This window comes from Manis javanica, chromosome 10, assembly GCF_040802235.1.
Source record: "Manis javanica isolate MJ-LG chromosome 10, MJ_LKY, whole genome shotgun sequence".
Classification (NCBI taxonomy): Eukaryota; Metazoa; Chordata; class Mammalia; order Pholidota; family Manidae; genus Manis; species Manis javanica.
The window spans coordinates 78,893,720-78,917,826 of NC_133165.1; the positions used below are offsets into that span (position 1 = coordinate 78,893,720).

The 24,107-nt window shown below is 47.1% G+C and overlaps 3 protein-coding genes across 14 annotated transcripts in view; 1 reads left to right on the top strand and 2 right to left on the bottom strand.

Annotated features, from left to right (window-relative positions):
* Nucleotides 1-2,479: 2,479 nt before the first annotated feature.
* Nucleotides 2,480-5,721, bottom strand: INHBE (inhibin subunit beta E). The gene is made up of 2 exons (XM_036992075.2): nucleotides 3,473-5,721; nucleotides 2,480-3,239 (listed from the first exon to the last, which is right to left on the bottom strand). Exons 1-2 carry the CDS (start codon nucleotides 3,780-3,782, stop codon nucleotides 2,482-2,484), a joined length of 1,068 nt encoding a protein of 355 aa, XP_036847970.2. The 5' UTR covers nucleotides 3,783-5,721; the 3' UTR covers nucleotides 2,480-2,481.
* Nucleotides 5,722-5,737: 16 nt separating this feature from the next.
* Nucleotides 5,738-24,080, bottom strand: INHBC (inhibin subunit beta C). The gene is made up of 3 exons (XM_017680807.3): nucleotides 23,545-24,080; nucleotides 16,778-18,077; nucleotides 5,738-9,046 (listed from the first exon to the last, which is right to left on the bottom strand). Exons 2-3 carry the CDS (start codon nucleotides 17,088-17,090, stop codon nucleotides 8,301-8,303), a joined length of 1,059 nt encoding a protein of 352 aa, XP_017536296.1. The 5' UTR covers nucleotides 17,091-18,077; nucleotides 23,545-24,080; the 3' UTR covers nucleotides 5,738-8,300.
* Nucleotides 23,132-24,107, top strand: part of R3HDM2 (R3H domain containing 2) — a 192,433-nt gene continuing 191,457 nt past the window's right edge. For 8 of the 12 annotated variants that reach the window (XM_073213385.1, XM_073213389.1, XM_073213384.1 and 5 more), the window contains exon 1: nucleotides 23,235-23,447. The gene's annotated coding sequence lies outside the window, so the exon portion shown is untranslated. Of the gene's footprint in view, nucleotides 23,448-24,107 lie in introns of all 12 variants that reach the window. The other 4 variants (XM_073213397.1, XM_073213396.1, XM_073213395.1 and 1 more) reach the window with 4 other exon arrangements.

The window sequence follows — 24,107 nt, forward strand, 5'->3', positions numbered from 1 at the left end:
GACCACCCGCGAGAAGCGCAAACTTTTTTTTTCCTTTTGCAAAAACTTTTTCTCGCTCAAGCCGCCGGCTCGCCGCCGCTCTTCCCGCTCGTCCCTCACCTCCCTCCTATTTCCCTCCCTCTTGCCGTTCTGGAGGATGAGGCGGGGTAGCTGGAAGCCAGAGAGGGGGTGCCGGGCTTATTGCACCCCCAGGACCCCCAGGATCCTCCCCCTCCCTTGAGGGACCCTATACTGCCTACACTGCCCCCCCCAACACGCTGCTGTTGGTGGGCAGTAAATCCCGGCATGGATTCTTGGATCGGCAGCCCATGAAGAGGCCCTGAAGCAGAGCCAGAAAAAAACATTGAGAAATATATTGGGGGGAGGGGGAGCGACAAAAGAAAGTTCATCCGAGAAAGATAATATTGGAGGCAAGGTCATCGACCTTGTGGGTGCTTCCCGAGCATTCCGCCATCCTGTAATCTATCTGCCGGCCTCAGCCTTTGGATGGAACATGAAGGATTTAGGACAGATTTGGCGTTTGGTGGGAACAGGACTGGGACAGAGTTGGGTTGCGGGTGAGGGGTTTATGGAGCATAAAAAAGAAAAGCAGCAGCTGAGGCTCTGCGAGCCGAGTATGTGTTCACAAGATTACTAAGGAACCTCGGGACTGAAGTACTGGTCGCCGAGACTCCTCGCTCTCCTTCCCAAAGAAGTTCTGGTGACTGCGGCCACTTCGGCACCTCTGCGAAGCCCGCTCTCCTCCGGAGCTTCAAGGTCGTCTGCTCCCTCTGCTGGCCTTGCTGGCACACGACACCCTCTCGGTGTCCTGACGCAAGAGGAGACTGGGGCTGCTGAAGGAGTAGGAGGCTTAGGAGGTCCCCTCTCCAAAGCCCAGTTAGGAGCCCAGGGAGGGGTCGTATGAGTCTCAAGAAAGGGTGGGCACACTGCAGAGGCTGCTAATGCAGAGCCCTAGTGTCTGACAGGGGAGTGTCCTGACCCTCTGGATTCGTGTTTCCATGGTGATGCACCTGAGGCAGGGGAAGGGGCAACTATTTTAGTCTCTCCGGCTTTTCTGAGAAGGGAAAAAGAATTGGTGGGGAAAGGAGTCTCTTCCTTTTCTCTCACCCCTCAGACAGAGCTCCCATATTCTTGCTCTGCTTCCAAGAACACTTCCTTGGGCCTAGAAAGTAGATTAACTGTTCAGTCTGAGGGTCAAGGGGAAAAGGTGAAGCTAGGAAGGGGTCTCAGACCCCACCAATATAGGTAGTAACTGTGGAGGAACAGACAAGGAGTCCTATTTGACCCTTCTCAGGCTCACCACCCCTCACTCCTGACTCCCATTTCTGGAGCTGTCCTAAACACCTTCTCATGACTTTGGCCTGGACACCAGTTACACCCAGAGGGTCAGGCAAGACCAATGGTCAGTGGAGAAGAAGGGACCTGGCACACACCCCAGCCCCAGCCATATGCTCTTTTTGCAGAGAAGCTCTTTGAGAGCATACTACTTTCTCGAGATCAGTGATTCTCAAACATTTTGGTTTCAAGTCTCTGCTGCACTCTTAGAAATTATTCAACTTTTGTTACTGTGGTGTCTATCAATTTACCATATTTGAAGTCAAAACTGAAAAAACTTGTAATGCAGGAATACACAAGCACACATCCCATTAACAATGTCAGATGCCATACAACCTCCAGGAAACTCCACTGTATGCTTTTGAGATAATGAAAATGAAGAAGACAAATAACATCTTAGTATTATTATGAAAATAGTTCTGATCTTGTGAACACCCCTGAAAAAGTCTCAGGGACCTCCCAGGGCTCCCCAGACCACACCTTGAAAACTAATGCTCTGGACCCTCACCACAGCTTTTCTCCATGACTCATAATTGATGTTTTCCCTCCTTTTTATTAGGTACGTATAAATGTTTGTCCCCTTAGTGGGTCCTGCCCCACACCTGGGAAAAGCCAGGGAACTTCTCAGGTGCCTCACTCCTGACTCCCCTTTCTGGAGCTGTCCTAAACACCTTCTCTCAGCCGCTTGCCCATCTCCTTGGCTCTGCCTTAAGCGCTTCAACTGCCCCTTCCCTTGGCTAGCCTGTTTCGCCTGTCCCAAGCCTTCTGGGCTCTGGGACTGCTTCTTCCTTCCCTCACTACTGGACTTTCTTTTCCTGAGAGAGACTAAGTAATTTTTCTCTGCCTTCTCCCTCCCTCACTTCTGCCATCTTCTCATAGGACTTAGGGTAGAAAATCATGCTTTCTGGGTAGACTCCTTTAGACGATACACTTTGCCCATCTCCCACACATCAACCAACCTGAAATAGGCCAAAGTCTGGACAAGAAAGTACCCATTTGGGTCCCATAAGGGTTGATCCAGTAATACTACCAGGTGGCCCATTGGGTGGAGGTGTGGCTCAGGAATCTGATGCCTCCAGCCACAGATGCCCTTTGCCTGGGAACCCCCAGTTTGACTTCTTTACTCCAGACCCTCAGGTCCTCTCGCTAGCTGCAGCCACAGGCCTCTACCACCATGTCTGGCACATCTGTCTTGACCACATTACCATCACGGTCAAGATAGAGGATAGAGAGAGGCCTTCGGGCAGTAGGCACACAGCAAGAGGTACCCAAGGGCCAAGGGTTGTTGGCCTTGAGGAGGTTGAAGACAGCAGAATGGAAGGAGGCAGCAATGCCTGGGCTGCCAGCCAGGTGAGGGGGACACTGCCCACTACAGTAATTTAGCTGGTACCCCTCAGGCTGCAGGATCCAGTCCCGCCATCCCAGCTCCTGGAAGTCTACATAATGGTCTCGCCTACAACATAAGGGGGTCTCAGGCTCACAGGTGGGGGTCCTCCTCCTGGTCCGGCCTGCTCCAGGCTCATTGGGCTGGATCTTAAGCTCCAGGAAGGGTCTCTGGTCTCCCGTTGTGTCCAGGAGCCGCCGAGGTGGTCTGGCAGCAGAGTTGTTGCCTTCTAGGGGTCTGCAGTCCAGCTGGAGTTTCAGGACCCCAGACTCCTCACCCCTCAAGCCACTAGAAGGCAGAGCCAGGGCGTGCCAGCCCGGGGTTGTCATTTGGTGCTCAGCCAGGAGGGTGCGGGACCCTTGGTGCTTCCTTCTCAGGCCCCAGTGGAAGATCTTCACGTAAAGAGTGCCAGGAAGGGTGGGAAGCACGTGCAGCCAGAGGCGAGCATAGTACAGGTGGTGGAACTGAGGAGTAGACAGGTGGAAGGTGAGCATGGAGCTGCAGGTTGCAGTGGAGGACTCTGCCAGAAAGATGGAGAAGGACTGAAGGACGTGAGCAGAGATGAAGCTCTCTTCAGAGACTCCGGCATGTCCTGCCCGCTGCTCTCCCTAGCACCACCTTTAGAAAAAATGGGGACTGCCCGCCCCAACTCCTCCTTCTATTTCTATACCCCACTACTTCCACTTTTTCTGTTAGTCACCCCCTTGACCTCCCTTCCCCTGTCTGCTCTCTGCCTGTCTCTGCCTCACCCACCTGTGTTGGCAGCAAAGCTGATGATTTCCTCCCCATTCACTGGAGCCATACTTCCTGGCCGTAGTCTCCGGAGGGCTCTGGTCAGCGCTGCCTGGGGTAGAGGGTGAATTATTCTGGGACGGCTGGTCAGGTGCAGCCCATCCAAAATTTGCTGCTTGGCTAGCTCCAGGACCAGAGCTCGCTCTGCTTGGGGTGCCAGTGTGGGGCCCCCACAGGAAGGACACACAGCCCCTGCCCCCTGTGCCCACAGTAGTGCCCACAACAGTGCCCACAGCAGCACTGGCCAGAGCTGGACATCACGGATCCCCATACTCCTGGTGAAGGACTCTGGGTCAGGGCGGGAGCCTCGGGTGGCAGTCGCTCCTTCTGTTGATCTGATTGTGTGGAGGCCAGTGAGGGCCCCGCAGCAGCAGACACCAGTGCCACACCTATCCTTGGCCAAGGGTAGAGCCACCTGTCTTCTATTGCCTAGGACTCAGGAAGGCAGAAAGTGGGTGGTCCAATGGATAGCTGTGTTTAGCACCATCTGGGAGTTTGACCCTCACAGCTCTTGTCTGGTCACTGCCTGGGGCCTCTTTAGAGCAGGCAACCTGGGGCTCCCTCACCTAGTGGTCAGCTGGCAGGCCTACCCTCTGAGCCCCAGGATTGGCCAGTTGTACTGCCCATCAGGCCCCTGCAGGGGGTGGAGTTTCCCCCCCCACCCAGAGCTCAGGTTTCACCATCTGGCCCTAGTCACTAAGTTTGAGGTATGGGTATGGGGGCAGAGGGGCAATGTGGACACGCATGATGCAAGAAAGAGGGTGATTTCACATGCTCAGTCCCCAAGGTCTGGGGCTTGGAGGAGGGAACTCCATATGAGCAAACTGGGGAAGGGCAATTTGCCCCTATACCTCCAGTCTTTCTAGCTCACCCAGCCACCACTGCTGCAGCAGTTCCCATGAGGCAGCTGTGAGTTCTAGTGGTTCTCTCTCTGGGGTCTCTGGGATGGAAGGAGCACTCTGGTTTTTCATGCCTAGCAATGGGGCTGGGACAGGGGTGAGAGGTTGGTGGGGGGCAGGAAGAATGAAGTCCTCTTGCCCAGGCCAAGGTGGCAGTGCCACAGGGCACAGAAGTCACCTCCTGACCCTGACTGTGCTGGCCGCCCAGAGTCCAGTTGGACTAGAGCACAGTGTGGAGGAGGGCCAGAGTACAGTGCGGACATGTTACTGTGATGTCGCAGGAAACCCAGCAAGGCAGCGGTGGTGATGATGCAATCTTACAGCAGAGCAAAGTCCATCAAGGCTGGCAGAGGGCATGGCCCTTGGGAGGGCCTGCACCCGACTGCTGGTTCTCTTTCAGGGCACTGTGAGAACTGTGTAAGTTTGGGGCATCCTAGAAGTGATGCTGGGCCTCTAGTAACAGGGGTGGACAATGGGAGGTTTAAGGACTTTTAGGGGCAAAGCAAGGTGAGGGCAGCAGACTTCCTTCCAATCCCAGCTCTGCTTAGCACATTTCTCACTGACCCAGGCCCTTCCACCTTGAACCCATGAAGGTAGACCTAATGCTAGTCTTTCTCCTTATACTCCAGTTTCTTCAAAAAGCTGGGAGGAAGTGAGCGTGACTTGGAAATGTGCCACTACAACGTTTAATAATCTCTCTTCTATTTAGCCACGGGGGCTGTAAAGAGAGAATACTAGATGAGGCACTGGGGGAACTGGGGGAGAGAGGCGGTGCTTTGGGGACTGGGCGCAGTACCGCCAGTGTCCACCATGTGGCAGTGCCGTGCCACTGGACAGCAGCAGGCTTAGCAAGGACCGGCTCCTAAGGAAGGGGCTGCTCGGGGAGTGGAGAGATGGGCGCTTCCCACCCTCTTCCTGCCTCTCCAACACAAAGCCAGAAAGCTGGCCCTCTGTCTTCTCCTCTCGACCCTGCCAGAGAGCAGAGGCGGTCATCAGGACCCACATCACTGCTGCCTTTGGTTTTGGACCTCATCACATTGATGCGTGGCAGTGGAGCTAGGTGATGGGAGTCAGGTTCTTCCTAGAAACTCAGGGCACCATGTCGTGGGAGGGGAGAAAGAACAACGAGACTGAAACCCTCAGTCCACGCTGTCTATCTCCCCAGGTCCTGGAACATATTCAAGCCCCTCTGTCCAGCGCTCCCTCCAGCTCCCAGCAACCCCTCTGTTGGTGGGGGCTGGAGTGACAGCTCTCTACCCTTTGGAGTCTGGACCATGGAACTACAAACTAGAGGTTTCTGCCCCTGGTGGTGTCTCAGAAGGCTTACCTGTTGGTGCCAGAAGACAGGGGAAGCAGCAAGAAGTGGCTTCAGGAGTCGCTGACCCCACTTCTTCTCTACCCTTGCTGTCAGATGCCCCCAATTCCCAGCTTTTCCTACCCTCTTGCTGCTGTGCCTGGCCTGGCCCTACCTCCCCACTGACACTTACGTCAGAACCCAGCTATAAATATGCTCTTAGCATCTTAGTCACTTTTCTCAAGAAGTACTCTTGGTTATAAATACCCCAGCCATCTGCCTCACAGTCCGTCCTACCACCAACCTGGTTGGGGCTGGGGGGTGGTGATAGGCTTGGGGAGTGTAAGGAAGTAGAGGAAGACAGAATGATCATCTTGCCTGAATGAGAAAAGCCTGGCAGAGTCTAGAGTTAGGGGTCCGGGGGTTCCAGAAGAAAAGCTTTGGAAAAAGACAGACTCTGTCTTTCCCCCTTAACAAAAGGCAGAGCCAAAAAAAGGGAATAATACTGATCCTGTGTTTATTTAAAAATTTGCTGTTGTGTTCATCACAGATTTTTTGGCATTAATTTTGTTTCTAAAATATTGCATTAAGATATCATTTGGACCTCAATTGATGAATTTTTTGGCATTCCCTTAAAATTCTGCTCCCCAGGCAAGTGCCTTGCTTTGCTTCACCTTAGTCTTGGCCCTGGGGACTGAAGCTGCAATTGGAGGGAGGGAGGGAAGTTAGATCTGGGAGAGGAGTGGAGGGTGGGGAGGAGAGATGTGGGGGAAGGAGGAGGAGGGACAGGCAACAGAAGACTTCCTTAGATTCTCTCCTTGGATGAAGATCTCCTCAAGTCAAAGGTGGGCTGACTTCCATGGGTTGCTCAGGAAGCCCCACAGCTCAGATTGGCAGTCTACCAGGAGGCCCCTGTCCAATTTTCTCCTCTAGGGCTCCTAATGCAGGGACCTCAGACCCTGTTAGGAGAGGGTTATACACTGAGCAAACACAGACATCACGTTACCCAAAGGACACACAGCTTTTGCGCAAACTCGGCCTTGGGCTGCAGACAATATCGACCCCATGGTTCAGGGCTGTCCAACCAAAGTGAGAAGATGGTGGGGGAAGAGGGCAAAGGTCCAGAGAGGACTCAGTCCCAGGGCAAATGCCTCTCTTTCCTAATCCCAGGGCTTCCTTTTCTTCTTTCTGTCCCACTTAAGTGGCCCTTGGCTAGTCCCAGCTTCCAGGCAGGAACCCTGGACAGGGCTCTGGTGGCTGGTGAGGGAAGGCAGCCATCTCTGAGCCATGCTTCCCAGCACACATGTTGCCAGGTTGTCTCCCTGCTTGCTGACTGAGCACCAGCCTGTCTCCTCTCGGAGTGAGTACAGAGGGAGGAAAGGAGCAGGTAAACCCCAGGCCTCTGTTAACCCTGAAGCTAGTAAAGATCGTTCTGGGAGGCAGGAGGAGGCCCAAGAGAGAAGAGGAGGCAGCTGGGGAAGGGAAAGTCCTGAAGTGTGGGATGGACACTAAGTAGCTCATCTCTGTGAAGCCTGTGTGACAAGAGAAAAGTGGGCAGGGCAGACAGACTCCATGTCCTTGTGGTGGCAGCCAGGGCTCTGGCAGAAAACAGGACCACTCAGCTGTCTGTGTTTGTCTCATGAAGAAGGCTAAATGAAGAACTTATGTACAGAGGTATGGGCAGGGTTAAGGGAAGCAAGGAGGGATGCTGAAGCACCCAGGGACTACCAAGAATGGAAAGTCATTACAAGCCCTCAGCACAGAAGCAGGGATATCAGAACCTTGGTAGAGCTGGAGCCATGGAAGCAGGGAGCCTAACAGGAGATGTGGGGACATGGCCACAGCCGAAGTCACACAGAACCATGGCACTTAAGCAGAGGGAACAGGAATAAGAAATCCCCTGACTTCTGTATCCTCCTGTTCTTTGATCACCTGCTTGTGTCTCTCCCCTTAGTCAAACTCAGCAGGAAGCCAGAGGTCAAAGGGGCTCAGGTGAGTCAGCCCCCAAGAGCATATGTACAGCAGGGCAAAGAAGTTCAAAGAATGGATGAGGGTGTCAAGAGCGCCTCAGCATCCCCAGGGGCAGCTAAGAAGCTCAAGGCAGAGAGGCCTAAGCTTCTCTTTGGAGAATGGTGATCTCATCTTTGGTAAATTCCAGCGAGGTGCTCTCTGGAGATCCACAAAATCAGGGAAGGCTCTGGGTCAGCTCATCCTGGGGTGGGAACTAATGAGAGGGTAGGACAGGGAGGCACAGAGGAGTAGAGGGTGGATTACAGACGGGGTATGGGTGTCTTCACTGGGAACCAGATGGCACTGCTTGTTGTTGCAGGTGGGTCAGTGTCCCTAGGGTGGCAGTCAAACACGTGGGGTTGGATGGTCTATGCTCTAGGAGAGGACCTGGTGGTCATGGAGGTGGTACAGTGACTCTAGTTAGATGACCTCTTCAAGTCCAAGTTGGGATAATTTGCACTGGTTGCTCAGGAGGAGGGAGCCCACCTGGACAGAAGCAGTAATGGAGTCTTTCCCTCCTCTAGAGGTAGGGCACCTCTGTGAGGGCGTGTCCTCCCCACTATAGGCTGTTCATTCCACATGTGGACTAACTGCATCCACAGGCCTCTACCACCATGTCAGGTATGTCAGTCTTGACAATGTTGCTGTCTCTGTCATAGTAGAGCAGAGACAGGGGGCGCCAGGCTGTGGGCACACAACATGAGCCCCCTCCAGCAGGGCCTGCAGCTGAATTGGCCTTGAGAAGACTGAGCACTGCAGTGTGAAAAGAGGCAGCAATACCAGGCATGCCTGCCACAGGCAGCAGGCACTGCCCTGTGCAGAAGTTCATTGTGTAGCCCTCAGGCTGGATGATCCAGTCATGCCAGCCAATCTCACGGAAGTCCACAAAGAATTCTTGTCGACAGCACATCCTGGACCCACCCTGGCATTCGATGCCTCGCCGATGGACCTGGTGCTTGCTCCCAACTCTCACCTGGGCTGTCACGAAAGGTCTATGGGCATCCCCATCCAGGATGACTGATTTCTGGGCTACCTGGCCTTCAGGTACCAGCTCCAAGGTCAGGTGGCCCTTGCTGCAAGCATCCTGAGCTTCGGGTCCCAGAAAGAGCTGGTGCCAGCCACTGGCATCTACCTCCAGCAGTTGCTGAGTGATCAAGGTGAGATTGGTGTCCTGTGGGCCTAGCACAAGTACCCTCACCTTCAAAGTCCAGGTGGTATTGGGAAAGAGCTGCACGAAGAACATGAGGCTGGCCTGCTGGATCTCCATGCCACCAGCAGTTCTCTCAGGGGAGAAGTGGAAATCAAGACGGGTCTGGTTGATGTTGTAGAGGCCTGTGGACAAAAGATGCCCATCATTGTAGCCTTAGGAATGTCAGTTCTACCAGGTCCCTCTCTAGTCTCTGCATACTTGAATTCTCTGAAGCACTTGGCATTACTGACTGCCTTTTCCTTCTTGAAAACCTTTTTTTTTCTTGGCTTCCATGACACAATCTTTTATGACTTTCTTGGTTTTCTTTGCTGGCTTTTCTTTCTCTGACTATCCCTTTAATGCAAGAGTTCTCCAAGGTTTGTCTTTGACTTTCATTTCCTTACTCTACACTGAAGGGGGCCCTTACCTACCTTCATGGTCAGCCAGCACAATTTTTATGCTGGTGAGTCCAGATCTGGATGTCCAGTCCTGGCCATTTGTACTTTTGGACTAGGCATCTGGATTTGGGAATCATCAAGCTTCAAGTCTGAGCTTCTAACTGCTTAATTGTACCACATGAATGTCCTGTTGCCCACTGAAATCAATTTGTTCCAAATGGAAATCATTATTTTCCTTCCTTTCTACTTTTCCTGTTCCTAGGTTTGGTGGCACTGCTACCTTTATCACCTCTGGAAAGCCTATGATCCCCGCTTCACTCCCCACATCCAGTCCCTCATCACACTGTTTCTGACATCTGTGCTTTTCTTCCTGTCCCTTTTGCTATTGCCCAATTTCCTTTCTTTATTCCCCACCTGCCCTATTGAAACGTTAACTGGGCTTCTATTCCCCTGCATTTGCTCTTGTCAGGATCACCAGCCTTCCACATTGCCAGTCCAATGGTTTTATCTGTTTATGTTCCTCTTACTTGATCTTTAAGCAGTGTTTAACATGTGTAATCACTCCCTCCTTCTGGAAATATTTCCTTCTCATGGCTTTTGTGACTCTGGCCATTCCATTTCTCTATCTTGGTCTTTGCTGACAGCCCCTCTTAATTTCCTTGACTTCTAAGTGTTGGCGGTCTTGAGCTCCCTTCTCTTTTCTATCTATACTTTCTCTCAGCATGATCTCGTGATTTCCCATGGCTTTCAATTCCATCTATATGCTGATGACTCCCAAATATATATCCCTGGTCCTGCCCTCTCCCTCTCCCTGAGCCTCAGGCATTGATACATCCAGCTTCTGATGTGATATTCCACATGGATATCCAATGATATCTCAAACTTTTTAATGTTCCAAGATGAACTCTAGATTTATCCCTCCAACCCAAACCTGTTCTTTCTCAAATCTTCCCTTTCCCTATAAATTCATTGCTTAAGTCAAAACCTTGTTTGCCCTCTTCCCCTACTTGGAAATTAACTGCAGGATCTGTCAACAATACCTCCAATTCATAACATAATTTCAGTTATCTCCACCTCCTTTATTATATGTTAGTTCAATCAATGACTACCCTTTTCTTGAATTATGGCAATAGCTTCCCCAGTGGTCCTCTCTCATCCCCCACACCATTCCCCACATATCAGTCAGAGTGATGATTTTATTATATACATCTGATCAGCTTAATCCTCAGTTTAAAAATCCTTTGAGGGCTTCCCATTGCTATTTGAATAAAATCTAAGCCCCTTAACATAGAAAACATATATGATGAGGAATTCTGTCATTTAATGACTGTATTCTACCTTTACTGGCCTTTCTTCTGTTCAATCTGTTCCATGGACTCACCTCTGGCCTTTGCACTTGCTATTCTTGCTGCCTAGCGTATCTTTCCAAGATGTCTGAATGACTGGCTACTTTTTTGGCATTCAGCTTAAATGTCTCCTCTCAGAGTGGCTTTCCTGACTAACCTATCTAAAGCAGCCTTCAACTTTACCTCCATCTGTCAATACATTGTCCTGCTTAACTGTCTTTAGAGCCACTATTGCTCTCTGTAGTCATCTGGGTTTTTTGTTCATTTATTTACTATGTACTTTTTCCCACCTCCTGTCTTCTGCCCCCAAGAGCTGGAGATGTAAACTCTGTGGAGCTGTGGTTATATAGCTCACTGTTGTAGCCCTAGAAACTAGTACATAGTAGACACTCAATAACCCTTTGCTGAATGAATGGCCTTTCATTCTTTAACTCTCATTTGACACCGACACCAGAATTATTTTCCAAAACCTTGGCTAGATCACAAAATTCATTCAAAACCTCATTCATGAATGAAGTCCAAACTCTTTTAGGAAGCATTTAAATGTCCATTATGATTTGGCCTTAGCTACCCTTATTTCTTATTCTGGGCATAAAAGGGCAGAAAATAAAGTTCCACTAGGCTTTGTCCAAATTGGAAAGTCAAGAATAAGGCTGCCCTTGACAGCCCTTGCAGCTGACAGGATTTCTCTTATCTTGGTCTATGTAAGTGGACTCCATTCTTTCTGTGCATCTACTTCTTCTGCCTCCTCGTCAGCTTCCTCAGGTCCCAAAATGGTGGTCCCAGCTCCTGAGTGTATGAAATCACTTAGTCAGCAATTCTTAGCTAAGAGAGCTGATCTGTTTCCAGTGTCCCAATGCCAAAATCCTAGAAGAGTTGTCTGATTGGCCCAACTAATATTTTTCTTGCTAGGTCACCAAATACCCTACGATTAGAGCCCCTTAAGTCACCCCAGTTATGGCAGGCAGATACATGACCAGCAGGGGTTGTGGTAGATCACTACATGGTTAGCCCCCATTGAGCAGCACCTCCCAATATTCATGGCTTTGGGCAGTTCCTGCCCATATTAATTTTAGGCTTGGCCATATGACCTGATTGGGCTGATGAGACAGAGGCAAGAGTGGTGCAAGCAGAAGCTTGAAAAGTACCTACACACACTGAAGCCTTGTTCTCTTGGGAGCCAGCCATCATGCTTTAAAGAAACTTGGCTAGATTGCTGAATGATGAGAAGCCACATAGAGAGAGGCTTTAGAGGATCAGAGACCCTGGGAGACGGTCTAGCCACATCCGAGCCTCTGACCGAATGCAGCCGCACGAATGACCTCAGCTATGCTGCATGGAGCAGGACTCTCCCATAGCCCAGTCAAACCACAAATCATGAGAAATACTGACTTCTTTAAGCCTCTGCATTTGGGCTGATAAGTTATATTACTGGATTAACTAAGACAGAAATAAGTGACAGAAATGGTCTGCTCCATAACAAAGACCTACAGTATGACACACTGGCTTTGGGACTGGGTGGCAGGCAGAGGTTGGAAGGATGGTGAGGAGACTATTAGTGAAGGCAGGAAGATCAGTGAAGAAATTGCTTTTGGAAGCTGGAGAAAGGGGAACCTATGTATTGGCTATCATCTGTGGTAACTTGGAAGCTAGAATTGGTATCTAACAAAGTTGTGAATTTAGCTAAAGATATTTCCAGGCAGAATGCTGAAAGTGCCAATTGGCTTATTTTAACTGATGTGAGATGAACTAAAAAAAGGAACTGTTCAATTTCCAAGCAAAATTTAGAAAAAATATTTCCAACAGGACTTCATAGATTGAACAATAAAATATTTTTTTTCATTCTAGCCTCTCTGACAAAAGGTTCTCAAAGTAAGTAATAGTCTTAAAGCAAAAATCAAATCCAGGGCATTGACAGTAAAACATGGCCTCAGAATGAAGATCAAAACAAATAAAGAGTCAGCTGTAGGACCCTTTGTTAAGATTAAACATCTTTGTGAAAATCTAAAATTTAAGATGATGCTCCATAGACTCTCTCAAGTAGACAAAAGGGCTTCTAAAAATCTTAAGACTGTCATCCTACAACACCCTGACTTGTAACTTAAAAAGGGGTCTGTCTTGGAAAGGGGAACGCTCCTACACTGCTGGTGGGAATGTAAGTTAGTTCAACCATTGTGGAAAGCAATATGGAGGTTCCTCAAAAAACTAAAAATAGAAATACAATTTGACCTGGGAATCCCACTCCTTGGAATTCACCCAAAGAATACAACTCAGATTCAAAAAGACATATGCACCCCTACGTTTATCGCAGCACTTTTTACAATAGCCAGGATATGGAAGCAACCTAAGTGTCCATCAGTAGAAGAATGGATAAAGAAGCTGTGGTACATGTACACAATGGAATACTATTCAGCCATAAGAAAGAAACAAATCCTAGCATTTGCAACAACATGGATGGAACTGGAAGACATTATGCTCCGTGAAATAAGCCAGGTGGAGAAAGACAAGTGCCAAATTATTTCCCTCATTTGTGGAGTATAACAATGAAGCAAAACTGAAGGAACAAAATAGCAGCAGACTCAGACACTCCAAGAAGGAATTAGTGGTTACCAAAGGGGAGGGGTAGGGGAGGGTGAGTGGGGAGGGAGGGAGAAGGGGACTGAGGGGTATTATGTTTAGTACACATGGTGTGGGGGATCATGGGGAAAATAGTGTAGCACAGAGAAGGCAAATAGTGGATCTGTGGTGATGGACAGTGACTGCATTGGGGCATGGGTGGGGACTTGATAATATGGGTCAATGTAGTAACAACATTGTTTTTTCATGTGAAACCTTCATAAGAGTATGTATCAATAATACTTCAATAAAAAATTAAAAAAAAAAAGATCTGGAGACATTGGTGATGACTGCCCAGCAATGAGAACACTGGGTGTGGGTGTCATGGAACCATACACTGAAGAATGGTTGAAATGGAAATTTTCATACTATGTATAGTTTACCACAATAAAAGGATGAAAATCTGAAAAAAAAAAAAAGAAGGGGTCTGTCTTGATAGAGTGGAGTGCCTTTTGTCCAACTGAGTAGACAATTTATTATTTAGGAGGCCCACAGAATTTTAAAGAGAATTTCAATAGTGAAAGCATCACTAGTTTGGACTAAAAGGTACAGAGACAATTCATAATAAAAAGAGGTCTCCAGGTCCCCAACTTCTTTGGGCAAGAAGCAGGCTAAGAACACTACTTAGCCACAAACACAGGTCATTTCCTACTGAAAAGGAAAGACATCTCAGAGGGTGAAGCCAAGGGCTGAGAGAGTGGATCTAGAAGCCAAGGAGGGCAGTGGTGGGTTCTCCTTAAGATGAGAGGAAAATCCTACCAGGCAGTAGAACCAGGCCTTAACCAAGGGAATTCTGGATTTGGGGTAGCCTGAGACACGTGCCTAGATATCAGAATTTTCATGGATCAGTGACTGCTGTGTGTCTCCCACTCTCCCAGTACCATTTTGAACAAGAGTATCAATTTTGGTTATTCTGTCTGTTTTTCAGCTTTGTATGTCACGGGTGTGGGAGGAAGATAACCAAATTTTTAGGACACAGGGAGTAGTGTGCTGATAAATGTTTAACAACTGGATTCTGGAGAAAAGAAAACCCTGATTGGTAGTGTTTACCAATTTCTACACTATAAATTCTCCTATCATGGCTGATTTCAAACTATCAATGTGGTGTCACTGGATGTGAAGTTGGGGGCTGTTTATAATCAGTCTTATGAGCCAGATATAAGACATTACTGAAGGCCCCTACCCCAGTTTCCCCAGAGTCCCAAGCTCACTCTCTTTGTATCTCCAGGAATAATTCTCAGATCTTTCTTTCACATTGTGGTGTAGATGATAGCTTAAATTGGAATGAAACTTCAAGCTAAAATATTTAAATATAAAAGGTGGAATCCAGGTATCAGTCATTCTCACCTCCCAACAAGTCATCTCAGATCAGACACCCTCTGGCCTGAATGTTGTATTCATTCATTGATTAGTAAATATGTGGAAAGTATATAGACTTTGAAGGTCAGAGAGAACGTGTTTGAATTCTGCCCCTTGCTAGCTGTGTGACCTTGGCCATATAAATGATCTTTGAGTCTTAGTTTCTGCATTCATAAGATGGGAATAATTAAAGTCTACTTTATGGGGTAGTTGTGAGGATTAAATGAGATGAGGCAGGGTACACTAAATGTCTAGTAACCATTATTATTTTCAGGATGTGCCAGGAATTGGGATAAGTGTTAGGGACACAAATGTGGGGAAAAAACCAACAAAACAGCCAGGATTTCAGCGTTCAAGGGACTCATGGTTCATGGCCATCTATCCACCTTGCACTCATCTCCTCCAAACTACCTTTCAACTCCAAAAGCAGTCTGCTCCTTCAGAGTGTTACCATGTTTTCCCCTCTCTTTAGGATGCCATTTGCTATTCACTACCCATTGAAGTCAAACTTGCTCTACAATGCTAGCTCATTTCTAGTCTTCTGAAGGCCCTGCCTTCAGGTTCCAGATAATTCTTGTCTGGCCCAGAAAACTCTTGTGACTTCATCTAGCATTTATTTCATTCTGCTTTATATTCTAATCCAATTATTTCAGCAGCAGCAACCAAAACCATCACGGACAGGAGCTGAATCTTCTATTTCCTGCTTCTCCCACCATAGCCTTTTAACACATCACCTGTATTAGCTCATTTAGTTCTGTGAAATTCCCATTTTACATATGAGAAAACTATTAGCCACCATGGTCACACAGTAATAAGTGGCTGAGCATAGATTTAAGCCCAGGTTATCTGGCTCCAGAGTTTGTGTTCTTAATCATGAGAAGAAACCTCCCTTTGAACTAGAATAGGGTCTCATCTGTTACTGGGGACTCTGGACTGTGGTTGAGCTGACCTATAGCGTGGTTTGCTTATTTAGTGCAACCTGTGTTTATTGAGCATCTCTCCTATGTTCTCAAGAGACAGAGTGGTACAGCGGTCAAGGCCATGGATTCCAGAGCTGGACTGTCTGGCTCCACCACTTACCCATCATGTGACCTTGAGCAAGTTACTCAACCTCTTTGTGTCTTAGTTTCATCACCTTTAAAATGGGGATAAAAGTGCTTTGCTTCACGGGGTTGTGAGAATTTCAAGGAGTTAGTGTATATTATAGGCTTAGGCCACAGTCAACATTGTACTAGGGTTAGTTACTACACTAGTATGAGGAATAAAGGACAGTTCCTGACCTCAAGGGGTTGGCCTTCTTGGGAGCACAGACTTCAGAGAAAACCTGCAATTCCACAGGGGGAGATCAAGTTCAGGGTGAGGGTGTGGGGGCTGCCAGAAAGGGAGCCCCTCACTCTCAGGTCAGGGTGGGTTTTTGAGGATGGGAGTGCTGAGTCTTGAAGGGAAACGGGAGTAGGTGCTGGCCGGGGGTAGTGGGCCAGGAATTTGGAAAGGCCAGGAATGGGAAAACCTAAGGAAGATCTTGAGTGAAGCTCAGAGGCCAGCGGGATCATCCTGTGCTCGTTCTGGAGTCCTGTCTCCGGATTCTTGGTCTTTCCAGCTGCCCGCTAAATTCTCCAGCTCCTCTCCCCTGCATGGCAGTAACTTTCTCTTCTCTATCCTTTATCCACCTTTCTGAGTCCCATTTTGATACTGTTCTGATGTGGGGACCCAAGGTAGCAAGGCAAGAGGGCAGGGGTAGGATGGAGAGGTATTGTAGTGCCAGTGTTTCCCTTTTCTGCCTTTTCCCAAAATGAGGCCTCTGGGGGAGAGAGGGACAGAGAGGCTGGATCCTGGGGCCAGAGAAAGGACAGACTCCCCAGTTCCCAGCGCCACTGAGAATGTGTCCACTATAGCTTGTGGAAGTTTACGTGGCCTGCAAAGAAGAGCCAGAGTGCAAGGGGCAGACAGTCCCAAAAGAAGCAAAATTAAACCATGCTCCAGCTGCTCACTGGCCAGACTAAAGCTACAGGAGGGAGCCTGAGATTAGGAGATGACAGGCTGTGGGAGGCAAGGGTTGGGACGGTGGGGGAGGAAGTCAGGGTCAGGTTGGGACGGATACTCTCCCTTTCCTTGACAGGACAGGTTTGGAGGGACCTACAGACCATGAACTCACCGGTCTCAGCAAAGCTGATGATCTCATATTCCTGTCTCCTGTCAGTTTCCAGAAGTGCCCCCTGGGGGGGCCCATGAAGGCACTGCAGGGCGTTCCTCAGAGCAGCTCTGGACACTGGCCGGCTCAGTGTTGGGCGCTGGCTGAGACGCAGCTTGTCCAAGATGCTTTTCTTGGCCAGATCAAGAAGCAGCTCCCGTTGGCTCTCCAGGTCCAAGGCAGGGCCCCCACATGCCAGACACTGACTGTCAGCTCTGGAAATGGCCACTGTGGCTGGGAGCTGGAGTAGGAAGGCCAGGAACAATGAGCGGATCATTGCTGGGGGAGGTCCTCCTGGATCAACAGAATCGAGACAGAGCCTCGAACCCAGAGCTCAGGGTCCCAACACCTGTGATTTGGGCTCTGTCCTGGCCACCAGGGGCCCTAGAAGGAGAGTGTGTACAGATGGCATGACTCCTTGCAGCAGGGGATAAAGCAGCCAAACATTGGATTTGAGAGTTGAAGCCAGTTACAGGCAGAACTTGGCAGAAGTTGCCAATGCAAAATCAGTGAAAGTACAGAGTGGGGGATGTGAGGGAGGTTGGTTTGTTTTGGGAAAGAAATGTCCAGGGGCCAATGTTAGGAGGTAGTGCATTATCCATGTGAGCTGCCAGGCCTGGGGACAAAGGGTAGAGATGAAATTCCTTTTCAGAACAACAGCCCTGTTGGAAGGTCTGGGGGGAAAGGGAGAGAGCAGAGGTCCTAAAATAGAGTGTTAGAGGGTGACTCTCAAAGAAGAGAGGGTCATTGGCAGGACACTCTAGGTCAATGTCATGTAGGCAATTGAGAGTTGCATTGTCTGTTGCCTGGTATTTCTCAAAGTCCCTGCCCTGCACCCTCCCTCCTTGAGGCTCACAATCCAGACTCCTTCGTTGGCCCTGGGTTGGGTTTCGCCAAGCTGGGCTGAAAATCAGCCTGTCTAATGGTTAAGGGAGAGGAGGCGCCAGGTCTTCCGTTTCCTCAGAGGGAGTCTGAAGGTGGAGAAGGGACTTGAGAGCTGGATTTGCTCACCTTTGAGGTTTCTTCTGTTTAGGAAAGGAAGTTTTGAGATTTCACAGAATTCCTGGCTTTTTCCCCAAAGGTCCAAAGTGGTAGATTTTCAGGGAAAGTTCTGTTTCCACAGTGGGGATTTAATGGCAGGAATGGCTAGTGGAGTTAGGAGCTCAGGTTTTTAGGTAGATGGCCTTGGTTAAATTTTTCTCTTCCTTTTATTAGCTGTGTGATTCTGGGCAAGTACTTGACCTCTCCTGCTTCAGTTTCTTCACTGGAGAAATAGGAAAAATGATTATCCATGATTCCCAAGTTAAAAAATCCCTGTAATCCATACAATTTTTTGTAACTCATATGGTGGCTAAACCTGATTGGAAAAGTAGTGAGGTTATTTATGGTCTTTTAAAAAATCATACTGAGGGAAATGCAAATTAAAACCACAGTGAAATATCACCTCATACCAGTTAGTATGGCCAGCATGGAAAAGACTAAGAACAAATGCTGGCAAGGATGCAGAGAAAGGGGACCCTCTTACACTGCTGGTGGGAATGTAAACTAGTCAACCATTGTGGAAAGCAATATGGGGGTTCCTCAAAAAACTAAAAATAGAAATACCATTTGACCCAGGAATTCCACTCCTAGGAATTTACCCTAAGAATACAAGTTCTCAGATTTAAAAAGACATATGCACCCCTATGTTTACTGCAGCACTATTTACAATAGCCAAGATATGGAAGCAACTTAAGTGTCTATCAGTAGATTAATGGATTAAGAAGATGTGGTACATATAAACAATGGAATACCATTCAGCCATAAGAAAGAAACAAATCCTACCATTTGCAACAACATGGATGGAGCTAGAGGGTAAGCCAGGTGGAGAAAGACAAGTACCAAATGATTTTCCTCATTTGTGGAATATAACAACAAAGCAAAAGAGCAGCAGACTCACAGACTCCAAGAAGGCACTAGCAGTTACCAAAGGGGAGGGATGGGGAGAGAGGGAGAAGGGGATTGAGGGGTATTATGATTAATTAGTACACATGGTGTGGGGGAGATCACAGGGAAGACAGTGTAGCACAGAGAAGACAAGTAGTGACTCTGTGGCATCTTACTACACTGATGGACAGTGACTTCAATGGGGTATGGGGAGGACTTGATAATATGGGTGAAGGAAGTAACTACATTGTTATTCATGTGAAATCTTCATAAGAGTGTATATCAATAATAACTTAAAAAATTGTAAAAAATTAAAAAATTAAAAAATAAAATAAAAACAATAATTAGCACAATTGCTGAAACTGAAAAAAAAGAAAATACAAAGATCTCAAAAAATGTAAATATATGGGCAAATGCAAAAGCTAAAAAAAACCATACTGACACTTTTTATACATTTTTACTCCAGAAATACTAATTATTTGATTATGGGCTGCTGCCTTTGGGGTGTTATATAATATGAAGTATTTGTACTGTTTTACTTTTCTAAAACTTGAATTTTCTGAATTCTGAAATGTCTGGCCCTATGAATTTTGAATATGGGATTTATAGGTCTATAATGATTACCTCAGAGTTTTGAGATTTAAATAATTTTGTAAAGCACTTCCAATGGCTGGCACATGGTAAGTGCTTAATAAAAGTTTAGTGTTATTCCTGTTACATAGGTTTGTTTGTGGGCCTGAGTAACTTCAATTCTAGATGTACTGAAGGAATCTGCCAATATTTTTCCCTTCTGAATTCTCCTTTTCTAGACACCATGCCCCCAGTCACCATTTGTAGTGCAGTCACTTAGCAAGTCATCTTTGCTGTTTATCATTATCTTCCTAGCATCACACACAGTGTCTGATTTGTGATATAGATGTTTAAAATATATTTGAGTGAATCCAGGCTGCTTCTCAGAAGCTATACTCAAAATGCCTTGATTAGATTTTTGTGTGTCACTTTCTTAGCTCTCTCCTACAATGGCTTTTAATTTTAATTTTTCTTAAGGGCTGTGATAGAGGTAGATTCATTATTTAGTTTCTAGTATAAATTAATTTATCTAAAAAAAGTTTTTTCTAGATACAATTCACATAACATAAAATTCACCCTTTATTTAGAGCTCACAATTTTGTGATTTAGTATTTTCATAGAGTTGTGTGACCATCACTCCTATGTAATTTAAGAACATTTCCATCACTCCCAAAAGAAACCCTGCACCCATTAGCAATCATTCCCCACTCTCCTCACTCCAGCCCACAGGGACTGACATTTTAATATCCCAACATTTTAATATCCCAAATTTCATTCTTGGATGATAACTTTGAGTTTGGGGGAGGTAGTTATAGTGCCATTTGTTTCATGTCTTGACTACAGTATGTAGTTCCCAGGCCCCCTCAAATCCTAGGATGTCTTCAGTTACTCCTCTTCTCTCTGGCAAGTAGTGGTGAATGAGAAAGTAAGCAAAAGGGGGAGAAGCAGAGGAGGGCTTCTTTAAGGGGTGGATCCCTCATGTTTCTGTTTTGTACTGTTCTTTAGTTAGTATTGTCTCAGAAAGATCCAACTGACTGTTTCACTCTGTAACATGACATACATCATGACAGGTCCTTTGTATCCTGCCCTCTCCACTTACATTTCTAACGGGGTAGTGATTAAGAGCAGGCTCTGAAGATAAACTTAGTTCAAAATCTGGCACTTTGGTCACTCTAAAAATTCAATGCAATCCTTATTAAAATAGCAATAGCATTTTTTCACTGAACTAGAGCAAATAATACTAAAATTTATATGGAATCACAAATGCAATCTTGAGAAAGGAGAACAAAGGTGGGAAGGTATTTGTACCCTGATTTCAAACTATACTACAAAGTTATAGTAATCAAAACAGTATAGTACTGGCACAAGAACAGACCCATAAATCAATGGAACAGGGTAGGAGCTCAGAAATAAACTCATGTCTGTATGGTCAATTAACATATGACAAAGAAGGCAAGAATATACAATGGGGAAAAGACAGTCTCTTCAATAAATGGTCTTGGGAAAACTGGACAGTCTCACGGAAAAGAATGAAACTGGATTACTGTCACACCAAATACAAAAATAAACCTGAAATGGATTAAAGGCCTAAATGTAAAACCTGAAACCATAAAACTCCTAAAAGAAAACATAGGCAATAAACTTTAAATTGAAGTATCATTGATATACAGTCTTATATTGGTTTCAAGTATACAACACAGTAGTTCAACAGTTACCATATTACTAAATCCTCACCCCCACTAGTGCAGTTACTATCTGTCAACATAGGACAATATTACAGAACCAGTGGCTATATTCTCCATCCCCATGGCCAATTTATATTGTGAGTGAGAATTTTTGTGCCCTTTCATTCCCCTCAACCTCCCTACCCACCCACCCAAACCTTTCCCTGATGGTAACAAACCAGTCACTTCTCAGGGTCTCTGAGTCTACTATTACTTTGTTCATTTGTTTTGTTTTGTTTTTATATTCCACAAATAGGTGAAATCATATGGTATTTGCCTTTTTCTGCTTGGCTTATTTCACTTTAATAAGTGGTGGGACTATAAACTGGTGCAGCAACTATGGAAAACAGTATGGAGTTTCCTCAAGAAATTAAAAATAGAAATACCATAGAAACCAATAATTCCACTTCTGAGTTTTTACCAAAAGAAACAAGATCATTAATTTGGAAAGATATATCAATCCCTATGTTTACTGCAGCATTATCTACAATAGCCAAGATATGGAAGCATACTAAGTGTCCATGAATAGATGGATGGATAAAGATGCAGTACATGACACAATGGAGTATTATTTAGCCACAGAAAAAGAATGAAATCTTGCCATTTGTGACAATATGGATGGACCTAGAGGTATTATGCCAAGTGAAATAAGAGGAAGACAAGTTCCATGTTATTTCACTTAAATGTGGAATGTAAAGAAAAAAAAAACAAAACCAAAATGAAGAAGACAGAAATAGACTCATAAATACATAGAACAACCAAAACTGGTGGTTTCTATAGGGGATGGTAATACAGGGGACGGGCAAAAATGGTGAAGGGGATAAAGAGATACAAACTTTCAATTATGAAATAAATAAGTCAGGGGGATGAAAAATACAACAAAGTAGGACAGTCAATAATATTATAATAGCTCTGTATGGTGATGGATGGTAGCTACACTTATGGTGAGCATTTTGTACACCTGAAACCAATGTAGTATTGTGTATCAACTATATGCAAAAAAAAAAGTCGCCTCAGGTTTCCTTATCTATAAAATGGGTACAACAATAGTACCTATTGTTTTGAGGATTGAGTTGAAATAATAGATGTACATATTCTATATTATACATACACACACAATAAAAATATTAGCTATTCTTTGTAAGAATATAGTAATTTATCCTCCATGTTCTGGGTAAGAAGGGTCGCGGCGAGATACCCTTTCATTCTTTCCTTTTGGTTACCATTGCCCTTTCCTCCAACTGGAAAACCTGGAACTTGCTGACCCTTGAAGGAAAGAAGAATTTCATACCTCTATGACTTTGCTGGAATCTCTACTTTGCCTCTCTGGACGTCTATCTACATTCTTAAGGTTAGCTGAAATTTTAGCTGTAGCTTCTCTGTAGTTTAATCTCCGTTGCCTCTAAGAATTGCTCCTTCTTGTGTTTCCACAGCACATTGAACACCTTTTTATAGCACTTACATTGCATTATAATTATTATTATACATATATTTGCCTACTGCAGTTCTTGTCACATAGTAAATCTTTAATGGTCGAATTCTACCAATGTAAGACTAAGTGTCTTTGAGGGGGTGGGTCAGAAGCAAATGATCCAAATACACATTATTGGTTAACTAAGTTGATTCCGTCCAGAAAGGAAAAGACCAGTATCTTAGAGTGTGTGGTGGTCAGAAGTGATTTTAATAGGACGGACTTAAACTTGCTTTATTCAGTTACATTTTTTTACATCTGGAAATGGACGTTCACCCAACCACATGGTCTTTATTCATTTACGCTACAAATATTTGTTGCATATATGCTCCTTTGGGCGCAGGAGTTGCCGTCTTAAGAGAAAGGCTAGTTTGAAAGTGCTTGGGGAATTCCCATTACCTTACGCCTGTTAGTGTTGTTTAAATCTTGGCTGAGTCTGACAGGCTTGGTGACTTTACGGCGGACTGAATTGGAGGTTTGACACTCGCGTAGCGCGGACCGAGCTACAACTAGCGAGGGAACGCGCCGGCGTGGGCGCGTGCACAGGGAAGGCGAGCGCGAGCCAGGCTGGCAGAGGGAGCACACCGGAAGCAGGCACGCGCCGGGCGCCGTGACGATGACGCTAGACGTGCTGGCGCAGCGCGCAGGCCGCCGCGGGGGGCGGACTCTAGACCTTTCTTCCCTTCTGGTTTCCCCCTCCCCCCTTTTCTCCCTTTCTGGGCTTGGCTCCCCCCTTTGCACCCCCTCTTCCCCCTCCTTCCCCTCCCCCGCCCCAGTCCCCCTGGTCCCCCGCCCTGGGCCCCGGGGGAGCTCCCTCTGAGAAAGAGACCCCCCCCCGGAAGCGCGCCGCCCCTGGCGGTCGGGGCCGAGCCGCAGCCGAGTGGCCGTGGGCCCGGGCGGCGGGCGGAGACGCGGGCGCCTTCCCCGCTGCGCCCCGCGTGAGGTGAGGCCATCTCCTGGCCGAGGGGCGGGCGGCGCGGGCGACCGTGGGGAGGGGGCGTGGCGGCCGCGCGGGCGGGCTGGGGCCCTGACCTGGGTACCTCGTGTTGGAGCTGTCCGGCTGGTGGGGAGGAGGGTCAGGGCCGGATCCTCCCGTCAGGGACTGCCCCGAGGCCAGAGACGCCCCGACGGGGCGCGGGGGCTCTGGGCGGGGGTGCTGGCGCCACCTGTGGCCTGTTGCTGGGAACCAGGCACTGTTGCGCCCTTGTAGTACTTGGGGGTGACTAGGTCCATGTGTTTCTTGGGTCTCCGTTTTTCTGGGAGCATTGGAAAAATGGGAAGGGAGGGTGTTGCAATGTTAAAAACACGGCGGTGTCCGAGTGTATAAAGGGACAGAGATTTAAGTTGGAACATAACACGGAGATGTTTCTGTAGCTCTAAAGTTGGGCCTGCGCTATGCCCATAACTCACTCTTGAGCCTCTGAAAACTCAGTTTTTGGTTTCCTGTAGAGCCAAAAATTTTCAACCTTTGTGATCATTAGCCTAACTCCACAGACTATTCACTCAGAGTGAGTTTTCTTGGATAATGATGAGAAATGAGCAAATAACAGCCGCAGAAGTTCATTAAACCAAGAAAGGTATGGGAGAATCTTTTCCAGTTTTA